The following is a 16,958-nucleotide window of genomic DNA, read 5'->3' as shown; positions in this document are numbered from 1 at the left end:
TTTTTTATTATTGATTTGCGATAGATCAATTTGTTGTTCCAGTTATTTGTGCATCCATTGGTTACTTATTGTATGTTCCCTGACCGAGGATCAAACCTACAACCTTGGTGTATCAGGACGATGCTCCAACCAACTGAGTTACCTGGCCAGGGCTGGGTCACTTATTTTCTTGTGTATGGGATGGTGTTATGATTTTTATGTTAGTCATCACATAGGATTTGGGAAACTCTATGGAGGATAATCTATTGTAGGTATACATATTTCTGCTCTTCCTGTTTTTTTTTCTTTTTTAATTGATTTGAGAGAAGAACATCGATCCGTCGTTCCAACCATTTATGTATTCATTAGTTGACTCTTGTACGTGCACTGGCCTGGGATCCAGCCGGCAGCCTTGGCATATCAGGGTCTTAAAACCAACTCAACTACTTGGCCAGGGCATCTTTCTGTTTTTTTAGTTTTTTTCTTTTGTGCCGAGTCTTTCCTTTATAACTTCTTTTTTAGTTGGAGAACTCCCTTTAATTATTTTGTGAGAGTGGGGCTGCTAACACCGAGTTCTTTTCGTTTTCCTTCATCTGAAAATGCTACCAACCCTGCCCCGTCGCACTGATGTAACTGCTGCACATCCAGCCATTTCATCTGTGAATACTTCAGAACAGAGTTCTTACAAATCACTCTTGATGAATGAAGAAATGTAGCTATCATGCTATTATTACAACCTAACAGTAATTTTTAAATAACTCAAATCCGATCACTGTTCAATCTTCCAATTTATCTCTCTCTTTTTTTTAACTATTTGATTAGGATCTAAGTAATGGCCACAGATTTCAGTTAGGTTGATATGTATAGTTTAAATCTTTTATCATGAGGTTTCCTGTCCTTCCCTTTTTTTACCCCTTTTTCTTAACAGTTTATTTGAGGAAACTTGGTCATTTGTCCCATGGAACTGCAGTCTGGATGTTGTCACCTCCATTCTCATGGTGTCATTTCCTGGGACTTGGTGGATAGATCTGGACCTGTGGTGCCTAGTTCCATAGCCATGGGGCGCATATGCTACTAAGCACTTGAAATGTGGCCAGTGCCACATGAGTGTGAAACATACACTGGATTTTGAGACTTAGTGCTGAAAAAAACTATAAAAAAAGCTATTAATAATTCTTTACTATTCATTGCATATTGAAATAATGAATATGCATTATTCATATTTGCATATGGGGTGGAGTTGGTAGCATTTTCAGATGAAGGAAAACCAAAAGAACTCGCTGTTACGTACATTTTGTGTATGTACATTGGGTTACAGAAAACATACTCACACCAGTTCCATCTGTTCTTACTTTTTGAATGTGCTTACTAGGAAAAGCGGAATTCCCGTACCTGTGTCACATATGTTTGTGGCTTGTGGTCATTTCTTTTGGAAGTTGTGGATGTAGATGTCAGATCAACTCTGGCGGACATTTTAACTTCGAGGAGCTTTTGTATTTCGATGGTGCTAAATTGATCAGACTTTACCTTTATGATGTTTGCACGATGTGCCCTGTTTAATTGGCTTTTCCTGCCTGAAGGTTTGAATTTACTTTCAGTGCATCATGTGATGAAACTATTTTATATACTGCTTTTTAAAAAAAAAAGATTTTGTTTTTATTTTTTGAGAGAGGGGAAGGGAGGGAGAAAGAGGAAAAGAAACATTGATGTGAGAGGGAAACATGGATTGGCTGCCTCTCGCGCACCCCCCAACTGGAGCAACACAGGCATGTGCCCTGACTGGGAATCAAACCAGTGACATTTTGCTCTGCCCACTGAGCCACACTGATCAGGGCTATGTGCTGCTTTCTTTTATCTTGTGTTTGATTTGGTAGAATTTGAATTGGTAAGGGAAGTAGCTATGTGAATGCTCAAGGGCCCTGGAAAGCCTCTTATTTAATACCACTTGAGGTGCTCGTACGCTCCAAGAATGTGCTAGGTAGCCAGGTCCTCTTGGAGGTGCCTCAGCAGGGTGGGCCAGCTGGAACGTTTGAATGGGGCTTGTTTCTCACAGGGATAATTCTCTCAATGACTGTCGGATCATCTTTGTGGATGAAGTTTTTAAGATTGAGCGCCCAGGCGAGGGGAGCCCTGTGGTTGAAAACCCGATGAGAAGTGAGTTGTGATTATGCCCTTCTGTCTCCCATGCTGAATGTGGGGTGGGGGCTCCTGTTCCTTCTTTTTTTGCCCGGCCCTGCCGAGCTGACCCTGGCTCTTGTGTCCAGGGAAGAGCGGACCCTCCTGCAAGTATTGCAAGGACGACCAGAGCAAGACCTGCCGGGTGTGTGCCTGCCACCTGTGTGGGGGCAAGCAGGACCCTGACAAGCAGCTTCTGTGTGATGAGTGCGACATGGCCTTTCACACATACTGCCTCTGCCCGCCCCTCAGCAGTGTCCCGACGGAGGACGAGTGGTGAGTGGATGCCTGACTGCTCCAGTGATGGGCTCGGGGCTTGGTGCTCAGCTCCCCGGGGCAGGGGGCTGGTGGTGCCAAGAAATGATGACACTAACATCGTCTGCCTCCTAGTAAATCCCCAAGGGGCAACGAGAGATATGGGGCGAGGGGACATCCTGTGTTCCAAGTGGGGCCTAGGCCTCAGGGTAACTGCGGGAAGGAGAGTCTGCAGGTGGGAAGCAGAGCATTGAGCATCTCGGTATCGCCTAGGAGCTGGTCTGTTGGCCATGATGCTCTTGGCGCAGACCGATAGCCGCCAACGTGGCGGAAGCGTAGGGATGCCCCAGGCTCTGGTCTCAGCACCCTAACCTATTGACAGTTGTCACTATAACTCAGAGGTGGCTGTAGTTCACACCCCCCTTGTGGAGTTGGGGAACCTGAGTCTACAGCGGTGAGGAGGAGCCCATTGAATTTCCTGAGTTTCCCACGCCCTAGCTGTTGGGAAGTGTCGTGAAACTCCCAGCGAGAGAGGGACAAGGATCTGTTGGCCAGTAGAATGTTGTGTGGTGATGGAAAGGTTCTCGCTCTGCACTGTCCACGAGGGTTGCCATTTACCCCATGTGGCTACTGACCACTTTGAGTTTGGCATGTATGACTGAGGAATGGGATTTCTTATTTGATTGTAATGATTTTAAATTTAAAAGATTCCCTGTCTTGAACACCACAGGATGGCAGGGAGCTGGAAGGAGCAGGCTGTGTCTGCAGGGCTAGTAGGTCCAGGGTGGGCTGAGGACAGGCAGTGATGTCCCTGCTGTCACAGGTACTGCCCTGAATGCCGAAATGACGCCAGTGAGGTGGTGCTGGCAGGGGAGAAGCTGAAAGAGAGTAAGAAGAAGGCGAAGATGGCATCGGCCACGTCATCCTCGCAGCGGGACTGGGGCAAGGTGAGGTGGCCCCCTCGCCCCGCGTGTCCCTGGCAGCCCTGTTGCCTTCCCATGCTCACTCACAGGGCTCTTTCATCTCTGTTTCTGGAATGGACAGGGCATGGCGTGCGTGGGGCGTACCAAGGAGTGCACCATCGTTCCATCCAACCACTACGGACCCATCCCAGGGATACCCGTGGGCACCATGTGGAGGTTCAGAGTCCAGGTACCCCCAAAAGCTGGAGTTTGGCCAATAGGCACTGGTCTTCCAGAAGCCCACTTGCTTGGAGAGGACCGTACCTTGAACAGATGGCGCTGCTGGAATTCAAGCCAGCTCCTCCTGTGCTGTGGCCCAGGTTCAGGGGAGAGGGTCTCGTAGTAGGTGTGACGCGTTCAGGGGGAAGGTCAGGCCACTGGCTCTGAAGACAGTAGGAGGAGAGGAGGGTTGAGCTTTTCTACAGCAGCCAGCCCAGAAAGAGCTGTTTGTTTCTCGGTGGTTTTCACAGGTCAGTGAGTCAGGGGTCCATCGGCCTCACGTGGCGGGCATCCATGGCCGGAGCAATGATGGGGCGTACTCTCTGGTCCTGGCCGGGGGGTATGAGGACGACGTGGTAAGTAGGGGGTTGTTTTATTTATTTACTCTTTTGGGAGGGAAGGGAGGGAAACATCAATGTGTGGTTGCCTCTCATGCGTACCCCTGCTGGGTGTGCCCTAACTGAGAATCGAACCAGTGACCCTTTGGTTCTCAGGCTGGTCGGTGCTCAATCCACTGAGCCACACCAGCCAGGGCTGTTTTATGTATTTTTTAATTGTAATAGACACATAACATAAAATGTACCATTTTAACCATTTTAAGTATACTCTCAGTGACACTGTATACATGTGCATTGTTGTGTAACCATCACCACTATTTATCTCTAGAACTTTCTTTTCTTCCCAAACTGAAATTCTGTCCCCTTGAAACGCTAACTCCCCATCCCTTTCCCCGAGCTCCTGGCTTACACCATCTGCTTTCTGTCTCTGTGAATCTGACTCCTCCAGGGACTTTGGATGAGTGGAATCACAGTATTTGTCCTTTTGTGTCTGGTTTATTTCACTGAGCGTAATGTCCTCAAGGTTCATCTATGTTGTAGCATATTGTAGAGTTTCCTTTCTTTTTAAGGCTAAGTAAATGTTTCATTGTCTGGATGGACCACATTGTGTTTATCCATCATCTGCCAATGGATACTTAGGTTGCTTCCACCTCTTGGATATTACAAATGGCGCTGCTGTGAACATGAGTGTACAGATAATCTCTGAAATGCCCTGCTTTCAATTTTTTGGGGTATATGCAGACACAAAGGTGGAATTGCTGGATTACACATAATTTTTTGAGGAACTTCCATAACATTTTCCCCAGCAGCCGCACCATTTTCCGTTCCCACCAGCCGTGTACAGGGTTCCAGTTTCTCCACATCCTAATCATAACCGGTTATTTTCTTTTCCTTTGACAATTGATGCCCTAGCAGGTGTTATGGATTTATTTTCAGTGGAATCTCCTCTTTGTGTGTGTGTCGGGGGGAGGTCAGCTTGCCCTTCTCTCTTTCAGGACCATGGGAATTCGTTCACGTACACTGGTAGCGGTGGTCGAGATCTTTCTGGCAACAAGCGGACTGCGGAACAGTCCTGTGATCAGAAGCTTACCCACACCAACAGGTTCGCAGAGAAAAGATTTTCTTATTTTTTCACCATCATACTTCTGTCCCATCCTCTGGCAGCTACACGGGGGGGGGGGGGGGTTGGTTCTGTTTTGGGGTGTCGTGTCCAGGAAGTTAGATTCCCATTAATAGTGTGGTGGGATGTATGGATGCTGAAAATCTATTCAGAGCATAAAAATAAATTTTTCCCTGAAGAGGCCAGGTAATAAATTTTTTTGGCTTTTTGAGCTACATGGTCTCTGTTGCAGCCATCTCTGCTATCGGAGCACAAAAGCATCTGCAGAACTTGTCTAAGTGAGCAAGCATGGCCATGTTCCAATGAAGCTTCTCTTGAAAAATGAAGCTTTGGGCTGGAATTTGCTGACCCCTCAATTGCAGGATGGGGATAGTCTTTTTTAAGCATAAAAAGTATCATGAAACCTAAAGGAAAAGACGGATCTGATTACCTAAATATTACACATTGCATTAGCAAAACTCACAAGTAAAATGAAAAGACAGATGACTGGGGGAAAGGTCTGCAACAAACGTGACAAGTGACATGTAAAGAACTGTTGCAAATCAGTAAGAAAAGCTAATAGGAAAAAAGCAAAAGACGTGCAGATCATTGACAAAAGAAATGGAAATCTTCAATGACAATGAAAAATTGTTCAACTTTTCTAATCAAAGACATACAAATGGAGTGATGGTGAGATACTATTTATTTCCCTTGTGAAACTGGCCAAAAATACTAAAGTGTTGAGAAATGCCAAGGCATAGACTGCTGTTCTTTTGTTGGTAGAAATACAAATGGGTACCTTCTTTCCAGAAAGATCTTGAAAATGATCTTATGACCCTTTAATTCTACTCTGGAAGTGTGTTGTGAGACGAGAGGAGGGGAAAATCTTATGGGTAGTAATTTTTATCAAATCATTGTATAAAACAGCAAAATGTCAGTACCTGAATGTCTTTTTTTTTTTTTTTTTTTTTTTAAAGGCACGGGTTTGCCACTTGTTTATTTGTCAAGAGGAATATTTTAATTTCATTAGCTGGTAAAAATCATGTTTTCAGAAAAGATTTAATGTGAGGAACAGCACATAAGCTAACATTAAGTAATACTCGCTGGGCACAAACTAAGAAATTTGTTTAAAAAGTATTGTTTGCAGCTAGAAAACAGTGGCACAGTTGCAGCTTTTCTCTCTCACACCTGAGAGAGCGGTCAGAGTGCTGAGCCTGAGTTCGGTTTGGCTTGCCGCGGGCCCGTCCTTGGCCGGGACAGACCTGCCCAGGTAGCCCGCATTACTGCCTCTTCTTGTTTTCTTGATGACGTCCTCCCCACGTGGTGTGCTAGTATCCTGTGGCTCCAGCAGGAAAACAAACCAGCTGGTTCAAAGCAACAGAAATTTATTCTCATATACTCCTGAAAGCCCAAAGTAAACATCAAGGTGTCACAGGGCTTTGCTTCCTCTGAACTTTCTGTGGGACGGTCCTTTTTGCCTCTTCTAGTTTCTGGTGGCTGCCAGCAATCCTTGGTGTCCCTTAGCTGCCTCCATCTTCACAAGGTTTCCTCCCCTGTATGCCCGTGTCTCAATTTCTTCTTTTTCTAAGGACACTAGTCATTGGATTTTTGGGGTCCCCCCTCATCCATTCTGACGTCAGAACTTGACTTTATCTGCAGTCACCCTCTTTTTAAAGGTCATATTCATAGGTTCCAAGGGTTAAAATGGCCTCTCTTTTGCCGGGAGGCAGTCCAACCTATAGCGTGTGGCCCCGGCTCTCCCCACAGGGCACTGGCTCTCAACTGCAGTGCCCCTATCAACGACCGCAAAGGGGCCGAGGCCAAGGACTGGCGCTCAGGGAAACCGGTCCGGGTGGTGCGCAATGTCAAGGGCCGCAAGCACAGCAAATATGCCCCCACTGAGGGCAACCGGTACGACGGCATCTATAAGGTGAGAGGTCTTCCCTGTGCCCTCCCGGGCCACCTCCAGTCCCAGACGACACTGACATCAGCACTCACTTCCTGCAGGTCGTGAGGTACTGGCCCGAGAAGGGGAAATCTGGCTTCCTGGTGTGGCGCTATCTCCTGCGGAGGGATGACAGTGAACCCGGCCCCTGGACAAAGGAAGGGAAGGATCGGATCAAGAAGCTGGGGCTGACCATGCAGGTGCGTCCAGGCTGTGCTCATCTGTCCCAGCAGTCCTTTCTGGAGCCTTGTCTTCCTGGTCGGCCACCTCAGGATCATGGCAGGAGCCGCCCCTAAGGAGGACAGGGCCGTGAGTGCTCAGCCAGCCAGAGCCTGCCTTCTTGGCCTGGAAGCTCTCCTGGGTTTCTCTCTCATCCTAAATGATATCCAGGGCCAAGCTGGCGACACCTTGCTGTCTGCCCTTATTTCAGTTCTTCAGCCGCTGGATACTGGAGATGGGCAGGTTGTGTTTGCTGTTTTGTGTTCTTGGGCTCAGAGTTGAGATCCAGACTTCTTATCCTAGCTGTATCAGTAGATGAGTTTGTCTGAAATCAGTTTTGGAGCCCTCCCTCCTGCACTTAAAAAAAAAAAAAAGGCAGAAACAAACCAAAAACACTGGTGGAATATAGAGAAGTCCGTTGTAAAGATAAGGAGGATTGGTCCCTCCAGCCATTGCTTGCCTTTTTATAGAAATGGAGTCTTCTATCTCCTGAGAATTTCCCCTGTGCCAGAGTAGGGCTTTTTGGCACTATAATTAGGGTGTTTTCTGTTTATTATGGTGAGATGCTTTAACAGCTGATAACCCTTGGGACTATTTAAGGAATCTTAATTGTCATTGAGGGGCTGATAGCGCCTGCCCCTGGGGAGGGGGTGGGCCACAAGGAGTTGTCTTTTGAACAGAATGTATGTACCAGGGGTGGTTTCAGAAGCTGAGGAACTGGGGAGAAAAACAGCTGTGGGACGGAACATCAGCGTCTGGTGGGCGTTGGGTTTTTATTTATGATTTCAGTTTTCTTTGCAACTTAGTGTTTCTTTTAAAGAAGATTGGAGATTTCTTGATGAAACATTTCAGAATCAGATATAGGTATAGGTGCCTTAGATACAGAGTTATAACCAAATCCTGCTTGTTTGGACCTGGAGCCCAAGGCCCATCCAGGTGGGGTTGGCCCTGGCTGCGTGGCTCAGTTGGTTGGAGTGTTGTCCTGTAAACCGAAAGGGTGCAGGTTCTATCCCCAGTGAGGGCACATGCCTATGTTGTGGGTTTGATCCCCAGTCAGGGCGCCTATGGGAGGCTAACTGTTTAATGTTTCTCACATTGATGTTTCTCTCTTTTTTTCCCTGCCTCCCTCCCTCCCTTCCTTCCTCTAAAAATTTATAAACATATTTTCCTGCTTTGGTGAGGATTAAAAAAAATTGGGTTGGATGACAACGAAGGCCCTGAGGCAGTTGTTTGCAAAAGACGTTTAGTTGGGGCACAGCCACATCTGCTCATTCGCACAGGGGCTCAGCCTGCTGCTGGGCCCCGGCAGGGCTTGCTGTCCCCCAAAGCTGAAACGTGCTTACACTGGGCCCCTTGCTGGAAGGTTTGCCTAGCCCTTAAAGGAAATAGTAACGATGAGGTTATCACATTGGCTGGACCTGCCGCTACGCATTTTCTGTGCACCAGCTCGTATAGTGGGTCACTCTTACCCCACGGGGGCAGGTTAGCCCTTCATTTATGGTGTGCCACCATGAGATTACTGTCCCAGGTCTGGAGTTGAGTGAGTGGTGGTCTCAGGTCTGAGGCTGTCAGGTAGACAGAGTTAAGGCTGATGTGGGGACTGGGGAGGAAGTGACAGGTGAGTGGAGATGGGAGGTGGCAGGAAGTGCTGGGCAAGGGTGGCAGGTGTCAGGGTAGGGCAGTCCCTGGTCCCCAAACCCCTGCAGGGCGTCTGGGTGGCCCAGAAGGCCCATCACTCCAGCCTGTTCCTCACGGCTTGCCTTCACTCTCTCATAGTATCCTGAAGGCTACTTGGAGGCCCTGGCCAAGAAGGAGAAGGAGAAAGAGAACAGAAAGAGGACATCTGAAGAGGTGGAGGAAGAGGAGGAAGAGGAGGAGGAAGAGGAGGGTTTCACATCCCCCAGGAAGGGCAAACGGAAGAGCAAGGCAGAAGGTGGGTATCTCTCCGTGGGCAATCTGGCCACGTAGCCTTAGGCTTGCCCACCCTCATCATTCTGCTTTGTCTCAGCAGGTGGCAGGACTGGTGCCTGGTCCCTGGGAAGGACACCCAAGAAAACCAAGGTGGAGCCTTACAGCCTCACGGCCCAGCAGAAAGGCCTCATCAAGGAGGACCAGAGCAACACCAAGCTGTGGACGGAGATCCTCAAGTCGCTCAAGGATGGGCCGGTGAGCGCCCCACCAGGCCTGGGCAGGCTTGTCCCCTTCGTTTCTTTTTATTGCAACAAAATTGAGGAAACATAAAATGCACCATTTTATGTCATCTCTTAACCATTTTTCAGTGTATAGCTCAGCGGCGTTAAAGACATTCACACTGTCACGCAGCCGTCTCCACCGCCCATCTCCAGAACTTTCTCACCTTCCCCAACCAAAACTCTGTCCCCATGAGACACATCCCATCGCCCTCCCCCAGCCCCGGGCCCCACCATCCTCTTTCAGTCGCTATGAATCTGACTCCTCTAAGGACCGCATGTAAGTAGAGTCACACAGGACTTGTTCTGTTGTGTCTGGCTTATTCCACCGAGTGGCACGTCTTCAGGGTTCATCCACGTTGTTAAGGTGTCAGAATGTCCTCTTTAAGGCTGAATAATATTTCATCGCCTGAATAGGCCACATTGTGTCCATCATCTGTCAGTGGACAGCTGAGTTGTTTTCCTCTTAGGGCTCTGCTGAACCATGCTGCTGAGGGCACGGGTGCGCAGCCATCTCTTTTAGCCTCTGTTTTCAATTCTCTTGGATATATATAGATGCTCCTTGATTTACGGTGGGGTTATGTCCCAATAAATCCCTCATAAGTCACATGCATTTGACACATCTAACCTACTAAACATCACAGTTTAGCTCAGCCCACCATGAATATGCTTAGAACAAATACATTAGCCTCCAGCCAGGCAAAATGTTCTCGCTGCCACTGCCCAGCACCACGGGTATCCAATCGCCTGTCACTAGCCCAGGACAAGAGACAAATTCAAAGTACAGTTTCTATGGAATGGGTACCACTTTTACACCATTGCAAAGTTGAGAAATTGTAAGTTGAACCGTCATCAGCTAGGGGCTCTATGTACCCAGAAGTGGGATTGCTGGGTCACATGGTCATTCTGTGTTCAACTTTCCAATGAAGCGCCAACCCAGGCTATCTTTTTTCCCCCTGTTTTTTTTTCCCTCCCAAGCTGTCTTTTTTTTTTTTTTTTTATCCTCCTGCCGTAGGTAGGGTAAGTGACACTGATGGGTCACTGCAAGTGAGTGGCTCATAGTCCTCTGGCTGCTTTCCTCATTTGGTGGGAGCTGGCTGTCTGCGGCTCCCTCTCAGAGTCCAACCCAAACCGTGGGCAGTCTGCGGATGGCCCCCACTCCTGGGCTCTTCCTCCGGGGCCTCCCATCGCAGGTTCCTCTGCCTGGAGCACCTTCATCCACAGCCCTCCTAGCTCAGTCCCTTCTTCTTGCGCGAGTCTCCTCTGGCTGCCCTAACAAATGACCACAGACCTAGTGGCACAAAATGAGTTATTTTTTTCTCAGTTCTGATGGTCAGAAATCCTAGAGGTTTTCTTTCCTTAACAACAAATGTATTTTTTGCCTTGGCTGGTGTGGCTTTGTTGTAGCATTGTTCCATAACTGAAAGGTTGCCAGTTCAATTCCCAGTCAGGGCATCTGCCTAGGTTGCGGGTTCAATCCCTGGTCCAGGCACATGGGAGGCAACCGATAGATGTTTCTCTCTCACATGGATGTTTCTTTCCGTTCCATTCTCCCTTCCTCTCTCTGTAAAAGCAATGAAAAAATGTCCTCGGGTGAGGATAAAAAGAAATTTATTTTTCAATTACAGTTGATATTCAATATTGCGTTAGTTCCAGCTGTACAGCCATAGTGGTTAGACATTTGTATAACTTAAGAAGTGATCCCCCGATAAATCTAGTAACCACCTGATAGCACACATAGTTATTACAATATTATGACTATATTCCTTATGCTGTACTTTACATCCCCATGACTGTTTTGCAACTGCCAATTTGTACTTCTTAATCCCTTTACCTTTTTCACCTCCATCAATTTGTTCTCTGTATCTATGAGTTTGTTTTATTTTGTTCTTTAGATTTCACATAAAAGTGAAATCATGGTATTTGTCTTTCTCTGCCTTATTTCTTTTAGCATAGCACTCTTGTGTGTCCATCCATGTTGTTGCAAATGGTAAGACTGCGTTCTCTTTTTATGGCTGAGTAATATTCCATTGTAAATATGTACCATCTCTTGTTTATCCATTAGTCTATCCAAGGACACTTGGGTTGCTTTGATATGTTGGCTATTGTAAATAATGCCGCAGTGAACATAGGGGTGCATATATCTTTTTGAATTAGTGTTTTGGATTTCTTTCAATAAATACAAGAAGTGTTATTGCTGGGTCATATGGTAGTTCTAGTTTTAAAAAATTTTGAGGACCCTACATAATTTTTGCTATAGTAGGTACACCAGTCTTCATTCCCAGCAACAGTGCATGAGGGTTCGCAATTCTCCATAGCTTCATCAACCCTTGTTTGTTGATTTATTGATGATAGCCATTCTGACCAGTGTGAGGTGATAGCTTATTGTGGTTAATTTGCATTTCTCTAATGATGACATTGAGCATCTTTTTATATGTCTATTGGCCATCTCTCCTCTTTGGAGAAATGTCTATTTAGGCCCTCTGCCCATTTTTTTTTTTTAATTTTATTTATTTACTTTTCAGAGAGAAGGGAGAGAGAAAGAGAGGGAGAGAAACATCCATGAGTGAAAGAAACATTGATTAGCCACCTCTTGCATGCCCCCAACTGGGGACCTGGCCTGCAACCCAGACATGTGCCCTGGCTGGGAATCGAAGCAGTGACCTTTCAGTTTGTAGACAGGCGCCCAGTCCACTGAGCCACACCAGCCAAGGCACCTCTGCCCATTTTTAAGCTGGATTGTCTTTCTGTGTTTAGTTATCTGAGTTCCTTATATCAGTATGTTTTTGATATTATCCCTTTATTGTATGTATCATTGGTGAGTATCTTCTTTCATTCAGTAGGTTGTCTTTTCATTCTGTTAATAGTTTCCTTTGCTGTGCAAAAACTTTTTTAGTTTATTAAAGTAGTCCCATTTCAGGGTCCTTAATTTAATCCCATCTGCAGAGTTTCTTTTGCTGTGGAAGGGAATGTATATACAGATCCAGGGATTCGGATGTGGCATTTGAGGAGCCATGATTTAGCTGGCCACATGTTCTTGGGGTCACCTTCTCCACAGAGTGTTCTTTGACCAACTGCATTTTGGGTTGGCCCTGCCCAGGCTCTCTGCTGTACTTCCCAGTACTGTTGTGACACTTCTGTCTTTTTCTGTTTCATCTTCACCCTCCCCCCGTCAACAGGGCTCCAAGCTCTATGAGGGCATAAGGTTCTTCTGTTTAATCCACTGCTGGACCCTGGCGCCTGGGCGGCACACAGGATTTCAGCGCTATTTGCTGAGCAGTCCAGATCCACGCCCTCAGAGTACACTGATAAAGCCTGCTCTTGACCCTGACCCTGGGTATCCCACTCAGCACCATCAAGACTAAGTCCCCGGCTGGCTCTGCCCACCGCCGGGTCCCCGGCAAGGCTGGCATCTTTCTGGGCCTCTGCTTTGTCATCTTAAAATGGCGACCACAACCGTTGCTGTCTCCTGTGATGGGGATAGGAGGATGAAATTGGGGGACCCAGGGCGAGGCCCTAGCAGGGAGCTCCGTTTCCTGAGGATTCCATCAACATGGATGTTCATTCAGGTGTAAGGCTCTGCTGGTCTCATGCACTCTCTTTTCTGGTTTTAGAAATTCCTGAGTAAAGTGGAAGAAATGTTCCAGTGTATTTGCTGCCAGGAACTGGTATTCCGCCCGATCACAACCGTGTGCCAACACAACGTGTGCAAGGTGAGAGGGGTGGGCCTGGGAGCTGGGCTGCCACACAGCTCACGTGCGGCATGGGCTTGTTGGCTTGGCTTCTTCACACTCCTGACTCCTGGCCCTTTGCAGGACCTCGGTGTCTGTTTTCTGAGTAGCCTCGATTATAGTTGCCTCCCGGCCTCCATCAAGGGATCCCATTGCCCCACTTCCCTGCTCCCCCACTCCCGTGCCTCCCTGGTGCTATTTAATCAAATGCCAACTTCGTGCCTGGGCCACCGAGCCCACCTGGGCCACCTGGCACTCTGGTGCCACCTTGCTTCATGACTCCAGCCACATGAGTCCCCTGCCATGCATAGGCTAGTCCTCTCCTCCCTCTGGAACACTCTCCCCCAGCCTCTCACATACACCGGGGTGCAGGGTGGGAGAGGGCAGGCGGCGGTCCTGGCCTGAGGGCTGGTCGTAATAAAAAGCTATGAAGCAGGCAGTAGGGGCATGAGGCGCTTGTCTCCTGGAGGAGCAGGAGGTAGGCTTCTTGGAGGAAGGGGGCCTTAGCCTGTCACCTAAAGAGGGCCTCTGGGCAGCATTCCAGGCAGGCAGAATGGCATGTGCAGAAGTCTGGACAGGCAGGCGCATCTGAATAGCTGGGGCCTGTAGGGTTGTGTGGGGCTGGGAGGTGGGCCATTCACTCTGCCTGGAGTTCAGCCTCAAGAGGGAAACAGTGTGATTGTAAGAAATGGGGGGCTGAGATTAAGCTAGACCAGGGTCTCCCCCCTCAGCACTGCGGACATTGGGGCGGGAACATTCTCTGGGGGGTGCTGTTCTAGACACTGAACTGTTGAGCAGCCTCACTGGCCCCCACCGATTTGACGCCGGGAGCTCCCCCAATCATGACGACCACAGGCGCCCTCAGACAGGGCCCAGTGTCCCCTGGAGGAAGAATCGCACTGTTGGGAAGCACTGGTCTGTGTAAGTGGTTTCTCTGCAGTGTTTTCTGGCCAGAGTCAGTCAGTAGGAGCTTATGGGCAGTGCAGGCAGATGGTGTTAGAAGGGAGTGTCCCTGCCTCTTTGTCGCCCTTAGCCTCTGGGCTGCAGGCGATTTTGTTCTCCACTCTGTCCCCATTCTTCACCTTGGGGCTGTCTTAGTGCCTCAGCTGTCACACTAAGGGAGGGACTCAGAGAACATTAAGCAGTTTGGCCCTCAGGGTCAGGCCTTTCCTTTTTTGCTCTTGGGCTCTGACACTATGTCACTTGGGCTGTGTGACCTGGAAGGGAGGCTCAGGGTAGGCAGAAACGAGAGATGAGGGCTTTGGAGTCCAAGGCCAGGGTTTAACCCTCCCCCCAGCTCTGTCCCTCCCAGCCTTGGAAAGCCACTTAACTCTCAGCATAGCAGCACCTTCCTGGCCTGCTTCTGGCTCCTGGTGACAAGTGCTAAAGGGCTGTATGCAGGCATGCAGAGGGAGGCACGAGATGTAGGGAGAGCTTGCAAAAGGTCAGGCCTGGCTAGCACTGCAGAAATGGGCCAGATTGATGGGGTTTCAGGGACCAAGCATCTCAGGAGTCGGTCATGTGTCATTAAAGTGCCAGGACTGTGAAGGAAGAGGGTATCAACATTGGTGTGTGTGTCCCTTCTGTCCATGCAACTGCAGTTAACATCTTCCGGAACCTCAGCATGGGATCAGTTATGGGCAAATGACCCTCCACCCTGATGTCCCAGTACCTGATCTTTTTATTCTGTTAAATTGTATTATTGTAGTAAAATACACATAACGTAAAATTTACTGTCGTAACCATTTTTAAGCGTACAGTCCAGCAGTCTTCAGTACGTTCACATTGTTGGGCAGCCATCCCCGCCATCCATCTCTAGAATTTCTCTCTCTTCCCAAACTCAGACTTTGGCCCCTCCCTAGGGAGGGGTTCTAGGGACTTCCTGCGAGTGGAATCACACAGTATTTGTGCTTTTGTGACTGGCTTATTTCACTGAGCGTAATGTCTTCAAGGTTTATTTACATTGTAGTGTGTGTCAGAATTTCCTTTTTAAGGCCAAATAATGTTCCATTGCCTAGATGGACCATACTCTTATCATTCATCTGTTGATGGCCACTTGGGTTGTTTTCACCTTTTGGATGCTATGAATCATGCAGTAATCCAGACCCTGATTTTTGAACGTGGACCCGAATCTTAAAGATACGTTGAATAGAAAGAGCTATCAAGGCCATAAACTTTACATTGAAAAAAATTCAGGAATGTATAAAAAGGGAAACAAAAGCTTCAGTGTGCATCCACGGTTGAATGTGCTCTGGCGTCAGCAGGCTTTCCACTGTGTTGACATTTACTCCCTTACCCACTTACCTGATGCAGGTGCCTGCATACCTGTGTGCATTGTCTCTGTCCCAGTGGGCGGAGTCTTCCCTGCTTTTCTGATTGGGAAGTTCGCCCTCCAGGGCCTGGCCGCTCCGTATCTCTCTCTCTCTTCCTGGCTTAGTTTGAACCCAGAAGTCTAGCTCAGTGCCAGAATTCCTCTTTCCCCCTTTATTCTTTTTGACACATTTATTGGTCATCTACTATGTGTCATGTCTTATGCTTGGTGCTAGGTGAGCAAGACACAGCTCCAAAACACAGGGAAGCATCTGGCCTATTAGCGATAAACATGTTAGTAAACAAGATGATGTCAGAAGGTGGAACATGCTGTTTTAAGGCAAACTGGGGAGATGATAGGACTTGCTTTGGCGGGGCTGCTTTGGGTAGCCCAGGGATGTCAGGGAGGGTCCTCTGAGGTGTTGACCTGAGTCAAGGCATGAGTGATGAGAGAGCGAGAGGACAAACCTGTCAGAGGTGGTGGGACCCCTAAGTACCAAGGCTTGGGGCCAGGATATGCTTGAGTCTTCGAGGGGTCTTGGGGAGGCCAGGCAGGCAATGGGTGGTGAACGGTAAAAAGTGAGACTAAAGATCAGGAGGGCCCTCTGGACCCCGTGAGAAGTCGGTAATTGCTCTCAATGCTCTCAGTGGGGACAGTGGGCGGCCAGGAGCGGCTCTACTGATGGGAATGGGACATCTCACCTCCCTGCACTCTCTTGTAGGATTGCCTGGATAGATCCTTCAAGGCCCAGGTGTTCAGCTGCCCCGCCTGCCGCTATGACTTGGGCCGGAACTACGCCATGCAGGTGAACCAGCCGCTGCAGGCAGTCCTCAACCAGCTCTTCCCTGGTTATGGCAATGGACGGTGATCCTCAAGCACTTCTCGCCAGGGCGTTTTTTAAAAACGCATCTGAGGCGTCCTTGGCCCCTCTTGTTTTTAGTGGGCTTAACTTAAACATGTAGTTTGTCCTCTACTCCCTAAAAGGCGTTGTCTTCCTGATTTTTTTTTTTAATCTATAAATTTTCAGGAATGTGTTTTATGGCTCAAAGAAAGAAAGTTAGACTGCTCAGTTTTTATCTTGGTTTTTTAAAAAATATAAAGCTTGCAATGTATCAGCAAAAAAACAAAATTTTTTTCTTTTTCTTTTTATATAACAAAATATTTTTAATAAATAAATTGCCTGTTAGTCCTGGAGTTACAGCCATTAAACTTGATTGAAAAACCAAGTATAGCCAAGCGCAACAAGAGCCATGCGATTCCGTGGCATCTACATCCCAGGTCTTTCATGCAGAGCAGCAGCCTTACTCAGTGACAGAAAAACAAAAACAAAAACAGAAAAAGACCAAGATCCGGCCAGCAGGAAATGAACACTGTCCACGATGGGGCCTTGGAGCTTGGTCTGACGGCGGTGACTTCCATAGCTCTCTCAGGTACTGCGGTCTGATCTGCCCATCAGGAAGATCTCAGGTCAGTTGCCTGAAATACTCTCCAAGAACATAACTCTTCTCCATAGCAGATGACCCTAGTTCCTGTGGC

The 16,958-nt window shown here is 47.9% G+C and overlaps 1 protein-coding gene across 1 annotated transcript in view; it reads left to right on the top strand.

Moving 5' to 3' along the window:
• LOC129078188 (E3 ubiquitin-protein ligase UHRF1) overlaps positions 1 to 16,341 on the top strand; it is a 32,484-nt gene extending 16,143 nt beyond the window's left edge. Inside the window, exons 5-16 of the mRNA XM_054582884.1 lie at positions 2,033 to 2,133; positions 2,244 to 2,430; positions 3,233 to 3,356; positions 3,454 to 3,561; positions 3,842 to 3,946; positions 4,924 to 5,030; positions 6,795 to 6,957; positions 7,035 to 7,172; positions 8,968 to 9,124; positions 9,200 to 9,357; positions 12,995 to 13,093; positions 16,144 to 16,341. Coding sequence (XP_054438859.1) covers positions 2,033 to 2,133; positions 2,244 to 2,430; positions 3,233 to 3,356; positions 3,454 to 3,561; positions 3,842 to 3,946; positions 4,924 to 5,030; positions 6,795 to 6,957; positions 7,035 to 7,172; positions 8,968 to 9,124; positions 9,200 to 9,357; positions 12,995 to 13,093; positions 16,144 to 16,290 — 1,594 coding nt within the window. The 3' untranslated portion in view covers positions 16,291 to 16,341. The remainder of the gene's footprint in view (positions 1 to 2,032; positions 2,134 to 2,243; positions 2,431 to 3,232; positions 3,357 to 3,453; positions 3,562 to 3,841; positions 3,947 to 4,923; positions 5,031 to 6,794; positions 6,958 to 7,034; positions 7,173 to 8,967; positions 9,125 to 9,199; positions 9,358 to 12,994; positions 13,094 to 16,143) is intronic.
• Positions 16,342 to 16,958: the final 617 nt, after the last annotated feature.

Source organism: Pteronotus mesoamericanus, unplaced genomic scaffold, assembly GCF_021234165.1.
Source record: "Pteronotus mesoamericanus isolate MK-2021 breed Mesoamerican mustached bat unplaced genomic scaffold, CSHL_Meso_final contig_726, whole genome shotgun sequence".
NCBI classification, from domain to species: domain Eukaryota; kingdom Metazoa; phylum Chordata; class Mammalia; order Chiroptera; family Mormoopidae; genus Pteronotus; species Pteronotus mesoamericanus.
The sequence above is the reverse complement of the archived record's forward strand: the minus strand, read 5'-3'. Positions and strand labels throughout refer to the sequence as shown.